Source organism: Solanum tuberosum, unplaced genomic scaffold, assembly GCF_000226075.1.
Source record: "Solanum tuberosum cultivar DM 1-3 516 R44 unplaced genomic scaffold, SolTub_3.0 scf00017, whole genome shotgun sequence".
NCBI lineage: Eukaryota > Viridiplantae > Streptophyta > Magnoliopsida > Solanales > Solanaceae > Solanum > Solanum tuberosum.
The window spans coordinates 764,890-792,519 of record NW_006238943.1 but is presented as its reverse complement, the minus strand read 5'-3'; the positions used below and the strand labels follow the sequence as shown (position 1 = coordinate 792,519).

General features: G+C 35.9%; 5 protein-coding genes across 8 annotated transcripts; 2 read left to right on the top strand and 3 right to left on the bottom strand.

Moving 5' to 3' along the window:
• Positions 1-787: 787 nt before the first annotated feature.
• LOC102591285 (4-hydroxy-3-methylbut-2-en-1-yl diphosphate synthase (ferredoxin), chloroplastic) lies at positions 788-8,356 on the top strand. Of its 2 annotated transcripts, none has more exons than XM_006340139.2 (20): positions 788-893; positions 1,879-2,121; positions 2,409-2,566; positions 3,322-3,428; positions 3,518-3,618; positions 3,700-3,776; positions 4,180-4,299; positions 4,389-4,619; positions 5,215-5,331; positions 5,416-5,490; positions 5,570-5,647; positions 5,787-5,846; positions 5,945-6,007; positions 6,182-6,326; positions 6,420-6,558; positions 6,752-6,829; positions 6,916-7,075; positions 7,161-7,259; positions 7,370-7,474; positions 8,009-8,356. In XM_006340139.2, the coding sequence occupies exons 2-20, from the start codon at positions 1,914-1,916 to the stop codon at positions 8,108-8,110; spliced, it is 2,223 nt and encodes a 740-aa protein (XP_006340201.1). In that variant the 5' UTR covers positions 788-893; positions 1,879-1,913; the 3' UTR covers positions 8,111-8,356. The 2 variants fall into 2 exon arrangements, with proteins under 2 accessions (XP_006340201.1, XP_015170680.1); XM_015315194.1 differs by having other exon boundaries at positions 800-993.
• Positions 8,357-8,445: 89 nt separating this feature from the next.
• LOC102580233 (arabinogalactan protein 1-like) lies at positions 8,446-9,848 on the bottom strand. 2 transcript variants are annotated; one of them, XM_006340346.2, is made up of 3 exons: positions 9,584-9,848; positions 8,811-9,411; positions 8,446-8,562 (listed from the first exon to the last, which is right to left on the bottom strand). In XM_006340346.2, the coding sequence occupies exons 2-3, from the start codon at positions 9,353-9,355 to the stop codon at positions 8,505-8,507; spliced, it is 603 nt and encodes a 200-aa protein (XP_006340408.2). In that variant the 5' UTR covers positions 9,356-9,411; positions 9,584-9,848; the 3' UTR covers positions 8,446-8,504. The 2 variants fall into 2 exon arrangements, with proteins under 2 accessions (XP_006340408.2, XP_015170691.1); XM_015315205.1 differs by lacking the exon at positions 8,446-8,562 and having other exon boundaries at positions 8,642-9,411; positions 9,584-9,846.
• Positions 9,849-10,285: 437 nt separating this feature from the next.
• Positions 10,286-16,528, bottom strand: LOC102590935 (protein disulfide isomerase-like 1-4). Its single transcript, XM_006340138.2, has 12 exons — positions 15,839-16,528; positions 14,573-14,702; positions 13,936-14,101; positions 13,026-13,144; positions 12,869-12,949; positions 11,738-11,824; positions 11,570-11,644; positions 11,405-11,473; positions 11,235-11,315; positions 10,997-11,131; positions 10,755-10,811; positions 10,286-10,666 (listed from the first exon to the last, which is right to left on the bottom strand). Exons 1-12 carry the CDS (start codon positions 16,405-16,407, stop codon positions 10,496-10,498), a joined length of 1,740 nt encoding a protein of 579 aa, XP_006340200.1. The 5' UTR covers positions 16,408-16,528; the 3' UTR covers positions 10,286-10,495.
• Positions 16,529-18,087: 1,559 nt separating this feature from the next.
• LOC102590585 (uncharacterized) lies at positions 18,088-23,122 on the top strand. 2 transcript variants are annotated; one of them, XM_015315183.1, is made up of 4 exons: positions 18,088-18,209; positions 18,354-18,473; positions 22,667-22,831; positions 22,927-23,122. In XM_015315183.1, exons 1-3 carry the CDS (start codon positions 18,189-18,191, stop codon positions 22,781-22,783), a joined length of 258 nt encoding a protein of 85 aa, XP_015170669.1. In that variant the 5' UTR covers positions 18,088-18,188; the 3' UTR covers positions 22,784-22,831; positions 22,927-23,122. The 2 variants fall into 2 exon arrangements, with proteins under 2 accessions (XP_015170669.1, XP_006340199.1); XM_006340137.2 differs by having other exon boundaries at positions 22,667-23,122.
• Positions 23,123-23,667: 545 nt separating this feature from the next.
• On the bottom strand, positions 23,668-24,796 carry LOC102590252 (uncharacterized). The gene has a single exon (XM_006340136.2). It carries the CDS (start codon positions 24,362-24,364, stop codon positions 23,942-23,944), a length of 423 nt encoding a protein of 140 aa, XP_006340198.1. The 5' UTR covers positions 24,365-24,796; the 3' UTR covers positions 23,668-23,941.
• Positions 24,797-27,630: the final 2,834 nt, after the last annotated feature.

Sequence of the window (27,630 nt, the reverse complement as noted above, 5' to 3'; positions counted from 1 at the left end):
AAAAAGAATTAGCTCATACAATAAAAATTAATAAATATTTATTGAAATGAGGAGGGAGCATTTCTATTTTGACGGAGAAAAAATATTACTTATTCTTGATTATTGAAATGTTTCAAACTTATGACCTCAATTATAGTTTCTCTCATTTTATTTCCAACTAATATTAATAGGTATTTGGTAATATTATGCTTTCATTAAAATCTAGTCAAAATAGACAAAAGATGATTTATGTGTTACATGTGTATATTGAATTTTCAAACTATATGACCTCAATTACTATTTCTCACTATCAATTCAAATTTTCATGAAGTTATATGCTTACATCCTTTAAGTTGGTTGCTCCCATTTTATAATTATTATTTTTCCTTTTTTGCTATATAAAACTTGGAGTGGGAACATAAATCAATTTAATTAATCCCTCCATTTCTTTCACTCTTTTGTAACAAAATATATAGTTTGTTATGTACTCACATTTAATCTATCACTTATTTTTCACAATTTTTATTTTGAGCCAAGAATTTATCAGAAATAGTCTTTTTATCTCACACAAAATAGGAATAAAATTTAAGTATAATCCCAATATAACCTAGTTTTGAACTAAAAGAACCCTTAGAAAACATCACAAAGCCAAACCCAATTATGTTCTAGGAGTGCAAATTCATTATTTTGGTGGACCAAAACTAATATAATCCAAAAACACAAGGGGTACAATAAAGAAAATTACCAGTCATTTTAGTCCATTAGCAAGTTTTTAGTAATTAAAATTTAACCACTAATTTTTCACTTAAATGTGTATGGCTGGCTACAAACAATACAATTCCAAAAAGATGCTGTACAAGTCTCATTTTGTCTGCATTCTCAGTTGCCTAATCTGTTAGGAAGAGTAAATACAAGTAATTTCAATCTTCTCTTCCATTTTTTTCTGAAACCCCATTTTATTACAAGTTTTTTGAGACCTAATTCTTTGTACTTCTCTTTGGATTCTTGAATTTGGTGAGTAGTGTTATGTTTTACATTTTTTCTTTTGTTGAAACCCCTTTTTGGATTTGAGGGAATTCTTAAAGAAAGTTTCAATCTTTTTTTGTTAAATTGATTTATGTGATCATGTTTCTAAGTAAGTTGTTGTAGTTTTTTGTTTGAATTGCCCTGCTTAAATCTTGGTTTGTTTCTTTTTCTGTTGTAGTAAGAGTTTAAATACTTCAGGTTTGTTCCAACAGGGAAGATATCAACTAGGTCCAAAAGGGATTTGAAAAAAGATCCTTTTTTTTTGGTTTGGGGGTGGGGTGGGATGGGTGGGGGGAGTGTCTGGGTGATTGAATTTTGGTGAATATTGAGAATTTATAGCTAGGCCCAACTAACTTGGGATTGAGCCATAGTAGTTGTAGTTATGAGTTTTTTTTGGGTTTTGTGTGTAGGTGGGGTGGGGGGTGGGGATGAGGGGGAGATGGGAGGATAGGTTTTCTCAGCTGCCTAACTGGATTTTGGTGAATATTGAGAATTTGTAAGTTCTTGATTCTTCTACTTGGTGAGTAGTGTTATCTTTAACTCCAGCTCTTCTTTTGTTGAGACCCCTTTTTGTATTGGAGGAAATTCTTTAAGAAAGTTTCAATTTTTTTTTTGTTGAATTGATTTACATGATCATATTCGTAAGTAAGTTGTTGTAGTTTTGTGTTTTGAGCTGAGTTTTCTATTTGAATTGCCCTGCTCAAATCTTGGTTTATTTCATTTTCTGTTACTGTAAGAGTTCAAATACTTCAGTTTTATTCCAACAGGGAAAGATATTGGGTCCATAAGGGATTTGGGGAAGATCCCTTTTTTTGTTTTTGTTTTGTGATATCTAATGTATACTAGATGAATATTGATTGTCTTATGTTTCAGGAGTGTGAAGATAGAGACTTGGGTCATCGATAAAAATGGCGGCAGGGGCTGTTCCAGCTTCATTTACAGGCCTGAAGAGCAATGAAAATGTTTTGGGGTTCACAAAAAGTATGAATTTTGTTAGAGTTTCTGACTTACAGAGGGTTAAGTTTCGGCGAACCAAGGTTTCTGTGATAAGAAATGCAATTCCTGATCAAGAGACCATTGAACTTCAGCCTGCGTCTGAAGGGAGTCCACTACTAGGTAGGCACTACAGAGCTTCTAGTACTTTGCCTTTTAAACAGTGTGGATTATTTATGTTGTAGGAATCCTGTAGGAGACGTTTCACAAAAACTTAATTGGAATACGTTTGAAGTAACTTCTCTTAGATCTCCATGGATGCTACTTATAGGAAATTTAAATTTGGCATTTTAATATCTTCTTTTTATTTAGTTATCCTGCAAAAAATCTTCGTTTTATATTTTGGGAGTAGAAGCAACACATTTATTTGTATTCATTCTCTGATGACTGATGTATGCTTCTTGATACAGTTCCTAGGCAAAAATATTGTGAATCCATATACAAAACTGTCAGAAGACAGACCTGCACTGTGATGGTTGGGAACGTGGCTCTTGGTAGCGAACATCCAATTAGAATTCAAACAATGACCACAACAGATACCAAAGATGTTGCTGCAACAGTAGAACAGGTTCTTCTTCTACTTCACAATTTAAGCGAGAGGTGGCAGTCTGCTATAACTGTATCTGCAATGAAATTTGTGTTAGTGCTGTATTGAAGCTGAGTTTACTTCTTTGGGTGTCCTCAGTTAATACTGTTTATTTTGCGTTTGTAACTTTACGAGCCAACCTTCTTTACTTAATTTTACCTACTTTTGGTTTGGGGGGGAAGGGGCGAGGCTTGGGATAGAGGAGGGACAAGGAGAAGGGAAGGGGGGAGCTCTATGTGTAACCTTACCATTCTGTCATTCTCTGACCTTATCCCTTTTCTGTTTCGTGAGGATTTTCTCGACTATGAATCTCCAGAGTGTTCCAATGTCCTAATTTGTCTCGTCTGTGACAGTGTTTTCTTCTCATATCAGTAGTAAGATAATGGTCTCGGTTCCATGTGAATCGGTCATTGAATAGTGTTTTACTCTTTTCTTTCTAATTTTGGGAAACCTTTCTAAGTCCGCTATATATAGAACCTCAGTCAGAATTGAATCTAACATATCACCACAAATGCTACTTTCTTTGATGGTGTGTAAGGTTACTCCCATCTGTGTTCGGAATTTTACAGCAAGTTTTCTACTTAATCATAAATCAATTTCCAGCTCACGAGGTGAAACTTTTTGTTTTCGAATTTCCAATAATTTGCATGTTATATCTGAATATGCCTCTTTAATGAGCTTGAAAACCTAAAAAAACAAAAGAAGTCTAGCCGTGATGCTAATTCCTGTTTATGCAGGTGATGAAAATTGCTGATGCAGGAGCTGACATAGTTCGAATTACAGTACAAGGGAAGAAAGAAGCTGATGCATGTTTTGAAATTAAAAATACTCTGGTGCAAAAGAAGTAGGTCTCATTTTCATCAGCATATCTCTATATTTGATGGACTTCATGATATGAGCATATTTTATTTCATCAACGTTCTGCACATGCAGTTACAACATCCCTCTGGTGGCTGACATTCATTTTGCTCCTTCTGTTGCACTTCGAGTGGCAGAGTGCTTTGACAAAATACGTGTCAATCCTGGAAACTTTGGTATTTCATTCTCTGTCTACGTGATGGTCTTTTGGAAGAGCCAGGAGAAAAGCTCTGATCTAATCAGTTAATTTCTTTCAGCTGACAGGCGAGCCCAGTTTGAGCAATTAGAGTACACAGAAGATGACTATCAGAAAGAACTCGAGCATATTGAGGAGGTCAGACTATCCTGCACTTATATGAATACTGTATTTTTTTCTACTTCAAAAACATGTAATGATAATTTTTTGATAATGATAATGAACATGTAAAGATATGAATCATATTGATTTAATCATAAGGTCCTCGTTGTTTACTGCTGTGCAAAAGATAATATGCGGCAAAAGTTGCAGTCAGTATGCTAGCACAGACAATACCAAACAAGAATAGGTTATCAAGCTGGCGTTAGGTCTTTAATCATCGTTTATTGGATACTCTGACTTCCTGTTATTCTCGTTCAGGAAGAAATTTCCCCTTTTATCATGAAGCATATTCCTGGACACAATTTGGTCCACCATGATGACGTCTAGCAGTCTACCTCGTTGCAAGAGTCTAATCCATTTTCTACTTGAAATGCTTCAGGTTTTTACACCATTGGTGGAAAAATGTAAGAAGTATGGACGTGCAATGCGCATTGGGACAAACCATGGGAGCCTTTCAGATCGCATTATGAGCTATTATGGGGACTCGCCTAGGGGAATGGTGAGCAGCAACTGAATTACTTACCTAGAATATTCTGTTCTAGTCATTGTTGCCGTATTTGATAATTTGTATCATCTAATGTGTTACAGGTAGAATCAGCATTTGAGTTTGCAAGAATTTGTAGAAAGTTGGACTTTCACAATTTCGTCTTCTCAATGAAAGCTAGCAATCCAGTAGTTATGGTTCAGGCGTATCGCCTTCTTGTAGCTGAGATGTATGTTCAGGGATGGGACTATCCTTTACACTTGGGAGTTACTGAAGCTGGTGAAGGTGAGGATGGAAGGATGAAGTCTGCAATCGGTATTGGCACACTTCTTCAGGTATACTATTTTTATCCTGTATGAATAACAGTTAAAGACCGAGCATCTTTTAAAAATAATGTCTTTATTCATTTTGACGGTCCCAGCTTCATTTAGACAAGCAATAGGGTATTTCTCCGGCTTGCCGAGGACATGATCCTAGATAGGAAGGTTTGGAGATCAAGGATTAGGGTAGAAGGCTAGTAAGTAGCCGAATGTTGTCGCACTGTATGTGCAAAAGATAGGGTGATGTTTAGTAGTCATGTAGTCTCTTATTCTTGTTGTCTCATTTGCTTTGTATCTTTCTATTTTATTGTCATATTATTCTTGCAATTCTGCTTCGGGAACATGTCTTTTGAGCTGAGGATCTATTGGTAACAGCCTCTCTAGTCTACCTCACAGACCCCACTTGTGGGATTACACTGGGTATGTTGTTGTTATTGTAGTAAGCAATATACTGTCAAAATGGGTGGGGTGGGGTGGGGGGACAAGAATGTATTTGTTAAATTGTGCTAAACAGAAGATGTGATTAATCTAAATGCTGTATTCTGTTCCATTCAAATGGCTTCATCAAGCGACAGAAAATACATAATCTTGATTTATCAAATTTATCCAGGATGGTTTGGGTGATACAATACGGGTTTCCCTAACTGAAGCTCCAGAAGAGGAGATAGATCCCTGTCGACGATTGGCAAACCTTGGAAAAAGAGCAGCTGCGCTTCAGCTAGGAGTGGTAATCTTTTCATCACATTGCTTATGAGTGTGCTTTAGTACTTTAAGTTTGACAAAGTAGTAAGATTTTTACTTCCTTTATCAGGCCCCCTTTGAAGAAAAGCACAGACGTTATTTTGACTTTCAACGTAGGTCAGGGGAATTGCCAGCTCAAAAGGAGGTCGGTTTTAAAACCTGAGCAGATATGGTATATGAGACTTCATTTTTTGAAGCAAACAAATGTTTGATTTTTCTAACAGGGTGATGAAGTAGACTACAGAGGCGTGTTGCATCGAGATGGTTCTGTTCTCATGTCTGTCTCTTTGAATCAATTAAAGGTCTTATCCGATACTTCTCTAATAATAGTTTGTAATATATGATTCTACTAATCAATTTCTATACATGCTAATTTTCTAGCTCCAATTGTTTTCTTCATTTTATCTTCTTTGAAATGTCACATTTTTTTTGGTTTTGCAGACCCCTGAACTTTTGTACAGATCATTAGCAGCAAAGCTTGTCGTTGGCATGCCATTTAAGGTCTATTCTACGACTTTCATTGCACTGTGTACTTAACCGATTCTTCTCCTCTTGTTGTGCACTGTCTTTGTGCTAACTTATAATCAGTTTCAATTCAGGATTTGGCAACTGTGGACTCAATCCTGTTGAGGGAACTTCCACCACTAGATGATATAGATTCTGTAAGGACCCTTTTCTTTTCTATGTAGTAATTTAAGTATTCACGTTATTTTCGTTGATGATCCGACTAATGTGTGTTAAAGTTTAGCATTTCTAGTGCACATTATTTTGATATATCCATTTTGTTTACTGTGAGAGTGACTTGATTGTCAAATTTTTTTGTTGCACATGAACAGCGTCTAGCTCTCAAGAGGTTGGTCGACATAAGCATGGGAGTCATTGCTCCTCTCTCAGAGCAATTGACAAAGCCATTACCCAATGCCATGGTCTTGGTTACTCTGAAGGAGTTGTCTGGTGGTGCTCACAAGCTTCTTCCCGAAGGTGTGATAATTGTATTTTGTTCTGTAAGTTCTTTGAATTGATTATCTTCCAAAGGTTTTACTAATCAGGCTAGATGTGGAAACCTACTTGTAGGTACACGATTGGTTGTGTCCGTGCGTGGCGATGAATCACAAGACGAGTTGGAAATCCTGAAGAGCTCTGATGTTACTATGATTCTTCATAATCTGCCATATACAGAGGAAAAAATTGGCAGGGTTCAGGCCGCCAGGAGGTATGTTGCTTCATGATTAAAAATATTCACATTCTCTTACAGTAAATCAGTTGGCATAACCAAATATTATACGTTCCATTTGTATAAACTTTCTCAAAGGCAGACATTACGACAGAAAACTACTTAGCTGCTGCTTTTTCCCCATTCTCTACTTCTTTTGACACTGTTAACTTGAGCATATCTGCTTTTGCAGGCTTTTTGAGTATCTTTCTGAGAATTCCTTGAACTTTCCAGTGATTCATCACATACAATTTCCCAGCAACACCCACAGGTATGGCAAGAAAGACGTGAATGACCTACAATCAGACGTGTGGAGTTTTTTTTGTAATTTAGCTTACGACAATTTCAACATGACAGGGATGACTTAGTGATTGGTGCCGGGACAAATGCCGGAGCCCTCTTGGTAGATGGGCTCGGTGATGGTCTTCTCTTGGAAGCTCCAGTCAAGGATTTTGATTTCCTCAGAAATACATCTTTCAATTTGCTTCAAGGTTGCAGAATGCGGAACACAAAAACGGTAATGCTAAGCGACTGGACACAGCAAGAATATGAATCAATCTATAGTAACAGTACTCATTTCCGTTTCTGTCTATCCCTTCCAGGAATATGTATCATGCCCATCCTGTGGCAGAACTTTATTTGATCTTCAAGAGATAAGCGCTCAAATAAGAGAGAAGACGTCACACTTGCCTGGTGTTTCAGTAATTACGCGACCCTAATGCTTACTGTTATTGAATAGCTTAATTTTTTTGAGTATATATTCTGACGGTAAATAAAAATGACTCGTGTTATGTTTCTTTTTCCTTCTCAGATTGCCATCATGGGTTGCATTGTGAATGGACCTGGGGAGATGGCTGATGCTGACTTTGGATATGTTGGTGGTGCTCCTGGGAAGATTGACCTTTACGTCGGCAAGGTACCAAGTTTTATTTCCCTTATCTCAGTACTGAGCAAGATGGATTTGGCTTGCATTATTCACTACATAGTTTTTTATAGAAAAATATCGTTGAAAGTATAATCATTGGAGTCGATCATCCTCTTTAGCCTTCATATAGATCCGAAAGAGAATAAAAAACTTTTAGATGCATGTATGATATATCTCCCTGCGGCAATGGTTGTTATTATCTCTCATTTGACTAAAAAGAATACCTAAATATCATAGCTAGTAATACTTCAAGCATACACAATTCACCCAAACATAGCTAAAGAAAATGAAATATTTTGATGTGCTTTTTTGAAGGAATACTGATTAGTTGTACTCAGATTGCTTGTGATTGAGGGAGTAGTAGTTGCTGCTAGTTTTCAAATTTCGTACTTTTGTCTACTACGCCTCAATCCCAAACAAGTTGGGAGTCATTTATATGAATTCTCATTGTCCATGTTTTTCCCATTTAAGCTCAATTCATGTCACTAATATGTTTCGATTACTGGTGAAATAAATTTCTACCAGACGGTGGTAAAACGCGCTATTGAAATGGAGCATGCAACGGATGCATTGATCCAGCTAATTAAAGATAACGGCCGCTGGGTTGATCCTCCAACCGAGGAGTAAGACTAAATCGCCGAGTTCAGGAGATGGAAATGATGCAGACTATATCAACTGGATAATAATGCAACTAGCATAGCAACTCCAGAGAGCTGCTATTTCCAAGAAGCAGAGATATTAGCTTTTTTATATGTTATAGAATTTTATGTGTCATGCAAAATGCAGAACATGGTTAATTCATGTATCAATGAATACAAGCTCCTAGTCCCCTTTTTGGGAATCTAATGAAATAGGTTATGGCAGTTCAATCTATGATTTATCATTCATGGACGTTGATAAGATCCATCCATTTAGCAGATAAAAGAGAAGGGTGATGTTCAAACAGCGGTAATCCTTCGTCATTTCCAATTTCTTAGCCGATAGGCGAACCATTGAGAAAGGAAAGGCTTACGGTTGATACCTAGGCTTGTAGAGACGATGAATGTTGCGATGAAGGTCGAAACGTCAGAGGAATGTGGCTGCATGCATGAGAATCGAAATAATCGAATCACAAATTTATGATTAAAGTTTAAACAGATGTAGCAAACTACAAAATAATAGGATTGCGTACTCAATTTTTATTCAATGATTAAAGAATCAAACAAATATAATGAAATTCTCGAATGCTACATAGATTTGTATATAATATATAATGTGAGATATATGTGGAAAGATTTGCATATATATGAAGAATGCAACTCAAAGAAAATCTCTCTGGACAGCGTACCCGAACTGTGCTCGTCGGATATTCTGCCGGCGCTTCTTGTAAACCAATGCTCCGAGACCTACAACACACACTGCCGCGACTACTCCAAATGCTACTCCTGCCTTCTTTCCTCCGTTCATTCCACCGTCCGACGATGACGATTCATCCACCTCCGCCGTAGTACTCTCGTGGCTTATATCACTCGCCACTACATCACTCGGAGTTGGAGAAGGAGATGGAGATGGAGGCTCTGCTACGGGAGCCGAGGCAGGAGTCGGAGTAGTATTATCTCCGCTTACAGGTGACGGCGCCGGAGCAGAATTAGTAGAGTGATCTGGCGGTGGAGACGCCGGAGGAGAACTCACATTGGCCAAAGGTGACGGCGACGGTGATGGTAACGGAGTTTTAGGAGCTGTAGCGATAGGCGGTAGAGAACCTAGATCTCCACCTGATACCGGCGCCGGACTTGGAGAATTTTCCGGCGAATATGCACAAATACATTGTTGTATAGACAAAATCGCAAGGAAAAACGTGAAACAGAGCATACGAAGCATTGGCGGCGACATTGCCAATAAAACCGTACGTACTTTTTTCCTCCTCCTTTTTTCAGAATTCAAAAGATCTGCAATATGAAAAAAAGTAAACAAACCACGATTAACGATGCATTAACAAAATGCAGATCTGGAGATAAATAGAGTAGTAGTAGTTAGTGTGAAATTGACGTTGTAAGGTTCACGAACTGCGAAGGAGTAAAATGAAGTTAAAGGCGCAGTTGACAAAAGCATGTTACTTACTAATTACTTGATTTCGTGGACTCTGGCTGCGTAGAGAGAGAAAAAAGCGACTGAGAATGAGAGAGTAGCTGTGGAGAAGCGTGAAGTGAACGTGAATGAGATTGACGAAGACGGCGGATCCGGAACTGAATACACTAGATTAAGGGGAAAGGTCCTGGACTTTGTTGATTGCGTGAACAAGAGAGAAAGCGGAGGTGACCTTCCTTGGTTTGTTTGTTTGTTGAGAAAGCGGTTGTGCTCAATTACTTGACAATTGAGAAAATAAAAATGGGTAATTTTTGTACGTCGTGCGATATCATATTACGGTATGAAATCGTGGATATACAAATACTTATCAATAATCTAGTACGTATCACGTTTGGCCATTCAGTGTTAGTTAGTAAATATTTGTTTTGGAGTTGGTGTTAGATTAATTCAAATTCACGGTGGAAGTCCTACTTTAAGTGTAAAAACTTGTCCAATTATTTATCGCGTAAAATCATTTCACTTTAACTATTCAATAATCTATTTAAAAGCTACTCTCATCGAAAAGAATGTATATTTGGTTATAAAAAAAGTATTGCACCTTACACTTGAGTGGCAATGCCACATACACCCATTTGAAGGTCTAATTTCACACCCAAAAATATGAGACATGTCTACTCTACTAACACAAAGAAAATACCTAAAACATTCCATAGAACGTACTTATCTACTACCTACTACAGCAAGTAAGTAATGATATAAAAATTCTTTATACTGAAGATACATATAACTTATCATTCATATAGGACATTAAACTTTAAACTCAAAACAAAAAAAAAAATAACAAAACAAGTTCCGTGGCCATCTTTCTAGCCCACTCTACCTAGTCCTACTACACAACAAGCTAGGAGAATAACAGAGAAAAAAAAGTAACAGAGCTATGAGTTTTCATAGTTCATCTTTTTCATTGCTAGACTCTACGTTGGCACCTTCTTTGGCTTCTGGACTCTCTGATGTAGTTGTCGATGAAGCAGGTTTTGGAAGCTTGAAAGGAATAGTTGCGTGTTTCTTGATAAACTTGTACAATGCTACCACAGTTCGGTCAGCATCAACTGGGATCTGTAGGATCATACAAAAGGCATTACCACTTGATATTTCTTGTATTTTACATGGAGACGTAAAACAAACAAAATAATCAATCACTTACTGGATCCACGGTCTTGTTCCCTGCTGGGAAGAAGAGGAGTGTGGGAAATCCTTCAGCCTGCAAAAGGAGCAGAAATGACCTTCCATTCAACAATTGCATCCAAATTTACTAAAACTAATAAAAAAAGCTAGCTCATGAGGTGGGGATCATTCAAAACCACATAAGGAGAGCAAGTCACTCATCCCACCACCGAACTATGACACTCTTGTGTTCTGATTAAAGACAGAAAGATATCAAATTACCTTTCCCTGAGGGTGCTCGTTCGTGGTACCATCCATTTTGGCTATAACAAGAGACTCAATGCCACGTAAGTGCTTTGCAAGCTTGTTATACGTTGGTTCTAGAGATTGGCAATGCCCACACCATGGTGCGTATATCTAAAACAAATGTAACAGTAGTTACTACAAAAAGAACCCTGAGTAATGAAAATCAATCAATCAAGAGAATTCATTGTGAAGCCTTTAGTAGTAGCTTGGGTACCTCCAGAAGCACATCTTTTGACTCGTCCAGAACAATGTCATCAAAATTGTTCCCCACTACTATCTTCACGTCTCCCTCATTCTGTAATAATCAACGCATTAGAAAACAGAGAGCTGAATCAGTACAACTACATGAAAAACGATAGGCCAGGAAGGGAAATCACAACTTACATCCTCAGGAATAGGGTCTGATTTATGAAAAGCTTTGAGCTTGTCAACCAGAAAATCCTCTCCAAATGCCTGACAGATAAAAAAGACGTGAAAATTCAATTTAGAGCTTCCTGACTGGAACACTTAATAAAAACGTATCCAATAAACACACGGAGGCATTTCCACCTTAAGCTTCTCAACGGTGATCTCTCCATCAAATATGTATTTCCTGGGATTCTCATTTCCTGTATATCCGATAACCTACAGGAAATAAACAAACAAGACAAATTAAATATTCAGTAACCTTGTTCACAAAAGGTCATATCAAGCCCATTATGATATGTTGATTGTTACCTTTGGAGAATCTCCAGTGGCTCCAAAATAATCTGATACAGGTTTTCCCACTTCTACATCATCCATGTTGACAAAAACAAAGATAAGCTGCATAGAAAACAGTATGCAAAAAGTCAAGATTAATTGCTTGTTGCTACTGTGTTTTTGGTGTAATCAGTTATACTCCAATGACACCATCTCCCTAATTGATGTACTAGACTCAATTTAGGATCAGACAGCTGGATTTGATGATCTTATTGTAAATATGGTTCAGTACTGCCTATGTACTGTTGTAGTAATATACAAAGTTACTTGTTTCAAAAAAAAAAAAACAAGCTACATTTATCCAGGAAAAGAATACATGGTTCTCGTCATTTGAGTGTATCTTCACTATCCATTTTTACGAAAGACAGACAGGCTGCATTATCCAGGAAAATAACACAATCTTTTAATTTATAGCATGATCTTTTCCTTCTGGCAAAATTATTTTCCTGCTTTTTCATTTTAATTACTCATTTGGAGAAGCTATGTGAAAAAACGAAACAAGTCATCCAGTAAACTAATCTAGAGTACATAGTATTCCAACCTTAAGTTAATTTTTCCAATCGATGTGGAAGTACAAGCATTAGATTTACATTTTTCTTATCGTATGCGCATTATAACCACCATGCACACTCACCTCATTTCACTCCTCCAACCAACATAAAGAGCTATCAACTTCAGACATGTGTACAAAAGGGTAAATATGTATGTAGCTGATGCGTACTTTCATTGAAGTTGGATTGTTGATGTCTAAAGCCAATTATAGGGATTCATGAAGGACATTCAGATGGAAATTCATTGGCAACACAGAGAGGGAACCTTCTTTTTAGTGAAGATGTTCTAAAATCTAAATCTTATACTTTGTTTTAATGTAAGATAAAAAAAAGTTCTATGTATATCTCTCATGGGCATAAGTCTTTGGTGTATATCGATTGCACCTCTATTGATTTTCTTAATGTCTACTCTAAGGGCAAGAGGCATGATATATGGGTAAGAAGCATCCTTTTTCAGACAAGAAGTTATTATAAGTGATGATTCCACACAATATAGCAGTCAATGAAACCAAAAACCGCATTAATATTCTGAAAGATTAAAGCAAAGCTTAATTACCTTTCCCTTGAAAAGTTTTGCAGCTTCTTGAAATGTTGGGAATACTTTATCTGTATCATTTGTTCTGGCAAAGAGTAAAACCTGAGTAGAAAGCATTAACCATAAACACTTCTATTCAAAAAGTCAGATTTATTATGCAATATCATATCTGTATTACCTGCTTCTTTATTGGACTCGAGAAAATTGAAGCTCCACTTTCTCTAGTAAAAACTGTCACTAGAGGAAGCTTGTTGGCAGATACAAACTTAACTATTGCAGACTTGGTGAATTGACCATCTGGAGGCAAAATCAAAGGAAAAGATAATGAGGCATGTCCTCTCCGTCTTAATTTTATTTCTTCTCTTGAACTTCAAAAGATTATAAAGCAATTTAGCAGCTACCCTGGGGTACTAAAGATTACCGATTAAACAGCCTAGATGAATAGTAACCCTAAAATTCATATCTAACCCATTTAAGACCAAAATCAATGGAATTACAAAATGATCTTTGGTGGTTAAAAGCTATGTTGCTTGGACTCTCCAAAAGTGTTGTCACACCATGTCAGATCCTCAAAAAATGCACTACATTTGGAAGATCTGACACGCACCTAGAGGGTTTTTTGAAGAGTCCGACCAACATAGGTTAATGCCCCAAAACTCTAGTAGATATAAACATAAATGTTGATATTGACAAAACACTGAATTCCTTTTGATTGAGGAAAAAAACTTTGCATACAATACGATTTTATGAACATGAATTGTAGGTATCCAATCTCAATATAATGTAAGAAATTTCATAACCTTCAATGAATTTATTTCGTTACCCTCAATGAATTTTAAGCTTTCAATTTGTATCATGTGAAATATATGCAATACACTTAATGAAGAATGAAAACCAGATGAATTTAAAATGCTTGCTCCGATCAATTTGTCGGTGTGCCCTTAACTAAATAAACAAACACAAACAAATTGTCTATGAACATTAGGGAAGAAATCAATCAAGCGGGAGTTCTCTTTTGTCAGACAAAGTTATCTAGAAGAAAATATACAATTCAGAATTAAATAAAGAAAATAAGAGGAACAGCTTACCATAATGCACCACTTTCTCCTCTTCCTTTTTAAGCAAGACTAAAGCTGGGCGTTTAGCAGTGTCTTCAATATTGAATAGCTTAGCCACGTTAGGATTTGTCGTCTGGTAAAAGTTAAGATCATCCTCAAGTTTTGAAGCAGCAGCAAGTTGCTCAGTTTCAGGACCCTATAATTGTTTGGACACTCGCAACATGAGAAAAATGTAGAATTTTTATGAAAATGCAATGTATGAGTCGTATGAAAACTATTTCCCACACTCGAAATGAAGGATAAAAATTATAGCAGAGCACATATATAACAGTAGAAAGAGATAAACGTGAGGTTCCAAGTTAAAATCAATACAAAATAACTAAAGAAATAAGTTGAGTTGTAAGAAAACCATTCGAAAGAAAAAAGGAGACAGTGATTTCCCAATGAAAGAGGCTGATAGCATAGGTAACGGATTAGCTATTCATTAAATTACTACAACAATGTCCAAAACAAAAAAATTGTGAGCAGTAGAAAGTTCACTTTATATCATTCACCGACCAACTAAGAAAAAGATTCAAAAGAGAAAGTTATGCTAATGGATAACAGCCAGTACAAGTAACTAATAAGAACAGATATTCATTAGCATGCTAGAGTAGGCAGTACATACCACCAAGGACTCAAGGAACCCTAACACGACTTTGTCTCCAGAGGTTAGTACACGCTCTGCATCCTCCGTTGTTGTTATATTGTAAATGCCAGGCCCAATCTTCTTTTTGATCCAAGTCACAATTGCATCTCTAAAGTTGAGATTTATTAACTTCAGATCAACATGCAAGTGTATTTGATAATCCACAAGCCAAAAAAAAAAAGGGAAGGGGAAAGGGGAATACACCTGCTTCAAACAGCCATGTTCAATAATTCCAAAAACCATTAAAGGAAGCATGACAAACAGACAAAGTCCTCAATGTTGGCCCTTCTGCGGCTCGTTAAATTAAATAGAGTAAGTTATGAGAAGAGTAACAAGGAAGCAGGAAAATATCCACCATTATGATTTTGTAACATTTTCTCCATTTGACATAATTAAACTAAAGATCCCATTTTTTGCGAGCTGGCTACTGCTCCTTTTCACCCTCGCGAAAACAAATGTTACCATGATTTGCAACATTTTGACTTAATGAAACTAAAGATCCCATATTTGCAAGCTGACTACACTTTTCACCCTTATACGAAACAAACGTCACAAGAAACCATAACACAACTTAGACGTAAATTCAATTAAAAGCTAACACAATTTATCACTCCCTACATCAAGGCAAGAAACATACTAGTAGATCAGAAGCTCATAATTAGCTATAAGCCTCCATGTAAATAAAATGCACATTTTAAAACTAGCTAAAAGTCCCATTTTTGCAGGCTAGCTGCTGCTTATTTTTGCCCTTAAGAAAACAAAAGTAACCATGATCTGCAACACTTTCTCCATTTGACATAATGAAACTAAAGATTCCATTTTTGCAAGCTGGCTACTCTTTTCACCCTCACACAGAAACAAACGTCACACGACATGAAGGAACCTCCACGTCAGTACGACAGTGCCACCATAACACATCTTATATACAAATTCAATTAGAAACTTACACAATTTATCACTCACTACATAAGGCAAGAATCATACTAGTAGAATCAAGAAACTTAAAATTAGCTAAAATCCTAAAGCTTTTCAATGGCTTACCCTCTAAAATTTCCGAGGTACCAAATTTTGAGGTTATTGTCTCTAAATTACTACCAAGCTTTCATTAAACACAAGTAACTACAACAAACTAAAAAAGTGAAATCCTGTTAAAAGCGCCGCCCCCAGAAATGAACCCTACAATGGATGAATCCAGAATAATCGAGCTCCAAAAAAAAGAAAAAAACATAAAGGAAGAAGACTCACTTGGTTCTTTGGCCACTGTAAGTTTTGTGCTCACCATCAATAAAAAAATAAATAGTAGGAAATCCTTGAACCTCATAATTCTCCGCCAGCTCATTCTCCACCGTAGCATCAACTTTAACCAACGGCACATTCTCTGCCTTCAGCTCCGTCGCTGCAGCAGCGTACTCCGGTGCAAGTTCCTTACAGTGACCACACCACGGCGCATAAAACTCCACCATCACATACTTATTATCCTCCACAAAGTCACTGAAATTCCTATCCGTCAAAACGACAACGTCTTTATCGTCGAATTTAGCTACTTCCTCTTCTTTCTCATCATCAAACGCCGACGGAACCTCAAAATCGTCGTAATTCTCAAAGTCCCCGTCTTCATCGAAATCATCGTCGTCAGAGAAGGTGTCGGTTGGGAAAGTATGTTCCGGCGCGTCGTCGTTTACGTCGTCGGTTTCGAGGAAGCTGAGGTCTTCGTCGTCGTCATCAGCGCCGGCGACGGCGAGGGATGGGGTGAGTAAGACGGAGAAGAGGAGAAGAGAAACTAGAGAAAGGAGGAGGATGACTCGACTCGTCATTTTGTGAGTCAGTGACGAGTTGACTGAGATCGATGAGATTTCTATAGTGAGAGATCCGACAGAGACTTGAGCTTTTAGACACTGTGCACACTTCCCGGCGTCTCTTCAACGTTTTTGAATTTTACAATTTCACCCCCTACTTTTTGCTTCAAGTTACATTAGCTACACCTCAAGTTCGAATATGAGATTTTTAATTTAGAAAATAATATAAAATATTATCATGTCGAAGATTGAAAATTATAATACTAGTCTAATAAATAAAATGATGATTTTATCAGAACAAATTTAATGCTTTAAAAGAAACTATAAATATTCATAAGGATACTTTAGAAACTAAGTAATAATTCTTATTGTATATAATAATTTTTAAATATAAGGTACAATTTAAATAACAACGACTAAATATATTGTTCAATGAATACTTTTTGAGTCATTTACACTTTTTCTCTTAGTTTGTGTTTGTATTTAATTTATTTTTTTTTGTAACAATCGTAAAAGATTAGCGTAACCATCAAAGAACAATTACAGATAAAGAGAATCTAAGTCGAAAACAGAAATAAGATATCCAATAAAACAAGAAACTAATTACATTTCTAAATCCTAAATAAAACTCTTGCAATTCTGTGCTTTTCTTTGTTTTACTAAGTAAACATATCATCTCCCTTGTCTCCTTCTTTATATGTGTGACAATCTATGTAGTATATACATACATATCTTTAAATTTCTTCTAGTTTCTAGCAAAGCCAAGTATGATAAAGCGCAGTTACATAACATGATGATATGACCTCCTTCTGAAACTTCATCCAGTGATTCTTCTTTCCAAGACTTTTATTTAAGGATAACTTATTGAAATCTCATTAGTGTATAAGCTAATTACTTAGATGCACAGTATGTTGTAATATTATGAATCTTATCAGACTTTGATGCGTTCAGATACATGTATCTCGAGATAGATAGACTCAAAATTATGTGTAATTTGTTCTAGATACATTATCCAACTGAATTCACATGTATCTAGGATACATAGACAAATATCGCGTCATCGACTCCCTCGTATCTCGCTCGCGTATCTGGGATGCATCACACCAGATACATGTATTTCACGTATCTAGTGTTATTGAAACAACATCATTGATTGTCATATTTAATTTGTAAATCTTCTCATTTTCTTGATGTTATAGAATTTTAAATTTAAATAAATTAAAAAAAAAAGGCTAGCCAGCCCAAGCCTGCGACCCTCCTAAGGTTGGGTTGGGTTGAGCATTTTCAGGCCCTTCCAAATGAAGAGACGACTCACCTTAGCCCATCAAATTTCTTGGCCCACAAGGCTTAGACCGGTGGGGTTGGACTGACCCTTTTTGACAACTCTAATGGTATCCCACAAATTATATGTCGACATTAATTTTATTTCTAAAGAACTTATGTTCAATTAAGCATAAGTTCGATTGTTAAATAACAAAATTAAAATCATCCCGAACTTAGAATTTTGTGATTCTTTTATGTAGAGTCTATTTGAATTGACTTCTTTTAAGTATTTTAAAATCAAAATAACTTTTTAAATACTTTTATATTATTTTTTGAATAAAATAAAAAAAAGTCTTTTCAAACAGACTCTAACTTGTTGCCCGACCAAATGATTTTAGAGCCCACTTTATGTATTTGACTTCAGGTCCATTTAGCCCATATTTCTGTTACGGGTCATATTGTTCTCGAAAGAAATTCGATTGAGCCGTCTCGAAATTTCAAGACTTTGGTCTGTGCGAGAAAATTCAATCGCAAGGATGATCAGCATCCTTACTCAGGTAAGTTATAGATTAGTGATCATCATCTTTTATCCTTTGCATTTTTGATTGTTCAGCATTGATTTTGAATGAAACATTGTTTGATTCTTCAATGCGCATGTATGGAAAAATGAACTTGTGGAATTTTGATTATGCAAAACGCAGGAGCGTCTTCTTGGTGCTGCTTTAGGTACCGTAATGGCAAGCGTAGTGGTGTTTGAACAACGGAAAAGCATACATAAGAGTATCTCTGAGAATCAATCTAGATTTTCCCCTCAATCTCAGGTAGGTTTTAATCTCTTTCTCCCGAGGTGTTTTTTTTTGTGATTTTTAGCTTCCAGGAGTGATGTTGTATGCTTCCGGTTCGTGTAAATTATACGCTTGAGTGTGCATCTAATTAACAAAGAATAAATCAAGCTTGTCTGTTAAATAGCTATTTAAACACATTTGTATATAATGATCAAATTGTATATGTATCCATAGCAGTAATAAGCATGCAACATAACCTGTCTAATCTCATAAGTGGAGTGTGGAGAGGATGGTCTGTACGCAGGCTTATCCCTACGTGAAGGTAGAGAGGTTCACTTGGGTAAAACATATCAAAATCAAGTATGGAAAGAAAAGACGGTAGCAACATTAAATTATACTTTAACCGAAGCAAAAGAAACAATAGTATTAATAAAATTGAAGACCAAAGTAAGAGAGTTGTAGCAACAATACAGATAAGGGGTACTAGACAATGCTATAGACATTTGCGTGGCTATATTTCATCTCATTACGGGGAAAATGGGAAGTTCGAAAAACTACTAACTGTTTATCCTCTATATAGGTTAGAAAATGGTAAGAAACTTTAGGAGCTGCTATTCTAGTTTGATACTATTGTTCTCTAAGAAGTTGAATTTGTTATCTAATCATCAGCTAAAGGTGTATGTTTGTGCAAGCATTTTATAGTTTGTAGATATACTTGTAGTATGATATTTAAGTATAAGATGCACATAGATTAGTCATTAAAACGTGATAGCTGACTCGATGTGGCAACTCCTTCATCTTAGATTTATCGTGTGACGAAATTCAATTATGTATATGTGATACAATTTGGTTGCAATAAATACCAGTTGTAGTTGTTGTTTTTATCGTTAAAAATGTATTGTATTCAAAGTCCATCACCAGAAGGTGTTGTGGGGAATTTACAACGGGTAGCTCCACTATATATTGTGTAATGAGCTCAAAAAATCTATCATGGCCTCTATTTTATTTGCAATTGCCATGTTACACCAAGAAAACAGTTGGGATAAGGATCTGTACTTAGAACTAATTACATATTCTGATTTGCTTTCAAAATCCTTGCATTCCTTTCCTTCCAGATGATCCACCATACTGCCGAAGGGAGAGTATTCCAGGTTTTCATCGTTGTCTTACCCAAACCTTTTGAGTACCAGCATTGGAGCTGTTCTCTTGATGTCCTTGTCATTGTCCAATTGCTTCTAAGCTTAAACCACGAGTATATGACCTGTGCCTGTCAAACCATACTTGTTGCATCACAAACCATACTTAAGCTCTACCCCCTCCTTTACGGGATCCAAACCAATAGAATTTCAAACGAGTAAAACACAAAATTTATGGAATAATAAAAAATATCAAACATATACTGTATCAAAAAACAAAATCATACATTTATGAATTAGCATTGTAAAAAATAGGAAAAAGGGTCAAAAAAACCCATCAACTTTGGTTTATTGTTTGACTTTACCCTCGCCGTTAAAATGAAGTTAATTTTACCCCTCCCGTTACTAATTTCACCAAAAATACCCTTCATTAGACGGAATCCCCAAAATTGATCCAAATCACCCGAATTTAAAAAAAAAACCTATTCCCTATTTTTAACCCAATGACCCTACCCCTCTAGGATAACCCGGTTAACCCAATTAACCCAATGCCCTATTACCCATTCCCACAACAACCCTTATTCCCACAATTTGTTCCCAATTCGACAAGAAAATCGCCCAACAATTCAAAATCCATCTCCGATTTCCCGTTCCACGATGATTCTCACCTCTTGGCTAAATCGTCGCCGCTTCCGGCGCTACTTTTGTCTCTTTCTTTGCTCTCCTTTTCTTTTTCCTTTGTTTTGTGCTACTTGCCCTATCATTTGTGATGCTGAAATCTGCTACCATCTGTGCTATCGCCGCCACGGCGGATCGCCGTGGAAATTGGAGGAGAGATTCGATGGGCGGGGACGGTGTGAGGGAGCGGAAGGTAGTATAGATGGAAGTCAAGAGACAATGTTGTTTGCGGAGGTATCTGGATGATCAATTGCTTCTAGTAATTGAATCTGTGTACAATTGGGGAGATGAAGAAGATGAAGATGTGGAAGTTGCAGATAGTAGAAGCACCTTCTTCTGCAATGATAGAAGAAATCCAGAGGTCTTTGGTTTATCTCTTTTCCCCTGTGGTTTTTTTAAGAGATTATCTATTCAAAGAGAGAGAATGGGTAAATCAGAATGGGTAACAGGGCATTGGGTTAACCGGGTTATCCTAGAGGGGTCGGGTCATTGGGTTAAAAATAAGGAATAGGTTTTTTTTTTTTAAATTCGGGTAATTTGGGTCAATTTTGGGGATTCCGTCTAATGAGGGGTAAAATTAACTTCATTTTAACGGCGAGGGTAAAGTCGAACATTAAACCAAAGTTGAGGGGTATTTTTGACCCTTTTCCCTAAAAAATACTTTGCAATTACTATAGCTAGTTTTGACATCTGATAGTCAAATAATACAACAATGTTGATATGAATCCAACCCCTTAAAGTTAAGATCCAAAGAAGCGACCAATTCTTGTTGGAGTCACTCTGTGCATCATTGTTTGAAGCACACACTTCTGTGAAGTTCATAGTTTCATCCATGAAGCGATAGCTCCTCGCTTCTCACTTCAAGGCTCAAGCGATGAACTTCAACATATTAATCGGAGCCAACAATGGACAAATTGACAGTTATTGTTAGGTTCATATATAATGTTGATTTAACTAGAATAATTCACATTTTGATTAACTTCTTAATTGTATAGCGAGTCTGAATTCCGATAGCTAGTAGATAATGCACATAATACCACTCATCAACAAATAAAATGCTTCGAGTACTGTTATTTTGTAGAATGTGGGGCTTCCTAAACAGAAATATGTTGTATAAATATGAAGATGATGGGGTTGAGTAATGAAGGATATTATGTGCGTTTGAATTTACCGCTTTAAATATGGTGCATAAAAAGTAGTCCTAACATCAACTATAAATCCTCGAACGGGAACCCAGCAGGGAGTCTCCTGTTGAATAGCTGGTTGGTGAGTTGTTATAAGTAACATCACTTTGGTGATAAAGCAGTTAGATGGTGCTGTTAAAGAGTTGTTTAAGTGTGGGTTTGTATATCAGGAAACAATGACTGATCACCTTTTCTTCTTTTTTATGAAATTGGTAACTTTGTGTATTTCTATCTATGATTAAGATCATTCAGTACATTGGTCGTACATCACCTTTTCTTCTTTGGGTATTCCAGTTTCTTTCTGTGTCTCAATTCTTATTTGATACCTTTGTAGCCTGGAGAGTATAAAAGGCGTTTTTTGAATATGAACTTTGATGGAGGTATACTTGAGGCAAGATATATTTTTCTTGTTGCAGTTGGAAGAGGTTTATCTGGTTTTAGAGTCCAGATGTGTTAGCCCCTTGGCTGTTTTAGGCGAAGTAAAATTGTTAGAATTATATATAGCATGTGGTTTGACTTCAGTATACTGTGTGCTTTAGTCAAATTGAAAATGGAGCAAGAATTTGAACTCTGCTGGCTCAGAGTACTCAGTCAGTTCTAGCTAATGCTGAATGTAAAATGACAGAACGTTGCTTTAGTTTTCCAAGGTGACCCTCCAAGTTTTTGCGAATTAACATTTTCATTTATATTGCAAGTCCTACTACCTAAATTCCCTTGGTCAGGAGTCAATAGTGACTATTTCCTGGACATCTCTTACTTTATTCCCCTGGTGATTTGGACTACAACCTCCTGGTAAGGAAACTTATATTTCTCATGCACACATCCATCTTTGTTTATGCTAGAAACTATCAGTATGGTCCTACTTTTGGCTTATTTTGTTACTAAAAAGGGGAAGTGGCATACTCTTGCCACCGGCATACTGGAGCAACCTCACTTGTCTGCTACTGCTAGTGAATATTATCAGCTTAACATTTCATAATCTTAATGATCTTCAATGACAATTTGTTGACTATGGTAGACACCAATGGTTTTAATACTTCTTTCTGAAGGAGGAGAATAATGTTTATGAAGATGGTTGTGTTTTTGTGTGTGTGTGTGTGTATGTGATACACATGCTACCAGTCTATGGGCAATACATTTTAAGTTCATAGCAAGATTTATTTGTTTGTAACTAATCAAATCAACTTCTGTCTTTGCTGATCGAATTTTGAATCAATTTGAAAAAAATCAGACAACAGTGTACATTCCAAAAAAGGAGTCCAGCATAGAGTTTGCACACCTATGGAACAAAGCTGTGGATCAGGCGTTTGGGCCTCTCATCAAGGTCCTTGGATCACGCGGATGGTAAAAGTGTTGTGTGATTCCACAGCTTATCTGAGTACGTCTCTTTTATCGTGTAAGATTCTTACAAGACAGATGCAAGTGCATTCTCAATTCTAGAAGTTGCAGTTCTCGCAGACACTATATTATTACTCTATTATCTTCTTGTTGATGCTATTGATGTTTCGTTCCTAACTTTGCTCTGTGAGGATCACTTGACGGAAATTTTCATTTGTGCTGTAAACACTTAGGTGCTCCATAGTACCCTGCTTTTAACTCGATCTCTATTTATTTGGAATGTACATTGGCAAAGTAATGTTGGTTGAACTCGAATAAAAGACCAATCTCTATCAGTAGCTTACCCTAATTGGACTTGTCACCAGCTATTGTTGGACGATAACTATAAGCATCACGTTATCATGCCTCCTCGACTTCCCACCCTTGACAATGTTTTTTTCTCATAATCTAAATGTACGAGTTTGAAGTAAGTTTTGACTTACTTAAGGGTCAGGAATTTCCTAGTTTAAATCAAGAAGTTAGAACTTTTCCTTTTTTTTTCATTCATATTTCACCAAATCAGTATGTGCATTGTGTAAGGTCAATTGACTGTTTGTTATGGGAACCATTTTGTTGTTAACTTTTTTCCCTACATTCTTCTGTGCCCATAGTATGTGCAATAAATAATAGTGTGTGTATAATTTGCAATTTTCATTTTAAAAGTTCATGCAAAGGGTATACAATAAACTATAATGTTGCTTGTATAGAAGCATACCAACAATAACATAATTTCCGGTGTATCCCACAAATGGGGTCTACGGAAGTATGTAGTCTTATCCCTGCCCTATCCCTGCCCTGTGAAAGTAGAGAGGTTGTTTTTGGACAAATACATACTTTGGTTTGTTTGGATGATAGTAATGACTAAATAATTGTACCATTATATCTCTAACTATTGATACAAACAATAGTTACATCTCACATTCCCAAACCATGCAACTATAGGAAAGGTAACAAACCCAAAAAAAGAAGGTAAAAATGAGATGAAACGACAGGGGATGGATAAGAGTAGAAGCCTGTTGTGATCTATGTAGCTCGGATTCTTTGAAAATGTAGATAGGTGCATGCCGGATTCTCCAAAAATAATGCATTTTGGAGAGGTCCGACATGATGCAACAACATTTTTGAAGAGTCAGACATTGAGCTGGACAGGAGCACCTTTGTCTGCATTGCGTTTTCGCGCAATTGCCACATAGTAAACGCCGAATGCTAACACAATAGCAAACCCGAACCCAAGAGCGATCCCAACCATCCCACCAGCTCCCATTCGTTTATCGCCTTCCTCATCGCCTGGCGGTAAACTTTCATGTGCCAAATTAGACTGCACACTTGATGCTGTAGGAAATCTTGAACAACCTGATGCATTATTATTATCATCACATAAACTTTCACTAGTAGTAGTGTTTTGTTTTTGAGTCTCTGGGTGGAAAAATGAGTATGCTTCTGGTGAAACTGCAACAGGGCTTTCATAAGCAAGGCCATGAGGAGACCTTTCTTGAGCTTTAACAATAAAGGGTAGGCAAAAGACAACAACAAAAAATAGACAAGAAGCCATATTTGATCGGTCCTTTTTTTCCGTTAAGGTGGAGAACTGAACCAAGAATTCGGTATGTTTGCACTTAGAATGGGATTATATAAGGTGATGGAGCAATGTTAGGGTCTGATCGATCTATTTTTGTCGTTAAGGTGGAGAACTGAACTGAGAATTTTGGTTTGACTAAGGGAATGCTTGCACTTGTTATGGGATTTTATAAGGTAATAGAGCACAATAGAATCTAATCGATCCTATTTTTTGTCGTTAAGATGGGGAACTGAATCAAGAATTTTGGTTTGGATGAGGGAATGTTTGCACTTAGAATGGGATTTTATAAGAAGAAGAAAATGAGGGAAGTGGAGGTTGCTTAGAATTGAATGTATTGTGGAAAAGAGGGAACCAAATGATAGAAATACTATCAATGGCTATAATTCCATTAAAGTTGTTGTCATCACTCACTTCCATGGAATTTTTTAGTAGCAAATAAATGAATGTCATGCATGTTAATTAGTTCATATAGAGTTTTTTTTAAAATAAAATAAAATTATAAGTAGAATAAAGACGCTCCTCCAAAAAGTAAAGATTTTTTGCTTAAGCAACTGGTTACACAAATAATGAATTTTGTAGAAAAGTGATTTCTTTCTTGGTATTCCATTTTACTAGATAATTCACTACCATCAAAATAAAACAAAATAGGAATTAGCGATAGACAACTTTTATCTTTAAATAATAAAATTATGTCGATGATTCTATTTAATGATGGATTATTAAAAAAATTCTGCTAGTTAAAAGTTATTTAACATGAATTTCTCTGGTTCTTCTTCTTCTTTTTCCTTTTTTTTTTTTTGATGATTGGGTGATTCTTCTTATTGTTTAATAAGTGTAATTAGTGTTGTAATCCCTTCATTATGATTGGTTCTTGATTTGTCCAGATGGGATCGTATACTTTATAGGATGGATAAAAAGTTTTAAAAAATACATTATGATCTCTATATTTTGCTCCATGTATTTGAGAATTTTTTTTTTGTTTTTCATCCAGTGTCCATTACCCACATTGGAGTTCGACTAAATCAGGATTCGCGTAGGGAAGTTCCACTTTGGGTGGTAAAGCGCTTCCTAACAAAGGTGACTCCGTATTTAGGGGGACTCAAACTTGAGACCTTTGGTTAAGGATGAAGAAATACTTACCACTCCACTACAACCCTTGTTGATCCATGTATTTGAGAATTATGTTCCCTCTTAGTCACTCAAGTGCGGCAAAACTTAGTAGCTTTGACTCAAATTAACTTTGTATTTGTAATAAAATATCTCATTACAAATTATAAATTTTAAGATTCGATAACTTTAAATAATTAGAAATTAAAATTCATAAATTTTAAATTCTGAATCAGTGTGTATCTATATTTCCAACTAAGAACAAAATAAAGGAGTAGGAAAAAAGGAAATGAATGGTATAATGAAGAAGCTCATAAGTAATTAGGTTATTGATTGACATTTGGATTAATTGTGTAGCAATGTATGAATAAATAATGAAATATTATGGACAATGATTTTAAGGCCTTGTGATACTATAAAAATATTATATAATAGATTCAATTATACTTGATGACACAAGACACTTTTAATTTCATGATGTTAATTAGTGGTCCAAATTTTCTTGCATGAAAATGAAATTTAAAGCTAAGTTAGAATGTTTGCTTAGCTTAATAGACCAGCAAAGGCCATTAATTAGGCACTAAAAATTGATACTTGATGGGAGTCATGATGTGGCTAGTATTTTGCACACTCATGCATACAATTTTCATTTATTGCAAAGGGTGGAAAGAATGAGCATGCTAAAGTAGAAATCAATTCATCCCCCTCCCCCCCCCCAATTTACCAATTTATTTGTATTCGATATTTATGACAAATTGATAAATTTAATTTTAGCAATTGAAAAGTAAAGTGAGTTTTTTCAAAAACAACATCTCTAGTTCAGAGAGGTAGTAGTAAAGTCTGCGTACACTTTATCCTCTTCAGATCCTACTCTATAGGATTTCACTGAGATTGTTATTGTTATTGTAATTAGAAAATAAAGTAAGTATATCGCGTAGATATGATTAAGTGATAAACATATGTATGAAATTGACGTTTTGTATTCATTAATTTGATGTAAATATTAGGTGTGAGCAAATTTTATCGAGACCTCATTTTCTTCGACCTAAGCTCACCCCACCCCACCCCCAACCATACTCATATATATAATAAAATAGGTATTATTATAATCATGCCTCTCACTATGCTGTCTGCCAAGTGATATTAATTTGCCTTATCTGCATTCAGTTTTGTGCTCACTTTTTTTTAATTTTAATATATAGTATATATGAACAACAACATAAATACCTAGGTCAAAAAATATAGTGTCCCCTTTTTGTAGGGCTAAAGATACTGCATGCGTGGCTTGTGAAAATAATAACTATTCTTGACTTGTAGTTGCGTGTGTACATATTTTTCATTTTCAGAGTTCGAACTCAAAATTTTGGATCAAATAAGCACTCACCATTTGTTGGTATTAGAGTTGGATGCTTACTTTGCTTCTTTTTCCCTCTTCCGGCTTGAAATTTACTCATTTCTAGTTAAGAGTAGACAGTTTCTGTATCAGAAGCGGATTCATCTTGTCGGGTGCAAGTTCACAAAAATCCTATATATAGCTTTTGTTCAAATCCTTTAATTTATTTAAAATATTTAACTATAACACATTATTATCGTTTATTAACTTAAATTCATTATAAAAATTCAAAAAAATAAATTTATTTGTTCTGAATCATTGCACCGCAACCTATGGCACACTAATTATTTCATGAGTTTCACTTGTGGACCTCTTATATTTTTTGTCACAAGAATTGTCCCCTCTATACAAATAGTTATTGAAAGATGGAACCTCTAGTTTTCAGTGTCACAAGAAATGGTCCATAGAAAAGAAGAGGAACTTCCTATATCATTCACTTATGAGCTACTAGTACATTGAAAACATTTTATTTTATTTGATTCTTATAATTAAAAAAAGTTATTTTAATAATATATCATTAAATAACTATATAAAGTGATATAGTAGTCAAGTTTGAATTTATATAGTATAATTAATATGGATAATTTTGATAAAACAAATCCCTTTCTTAGAGGGAGTGGAAAGTTAAAAAGGGCCAAGTAAAATGAAACAGAGAGGTATTTTCATTTCATATATTTATTTAAAATTCCCCCTTAAACTTGGCCGCACAAGTTTTTTTTTGCCGGGGGGGGGGGGGGTT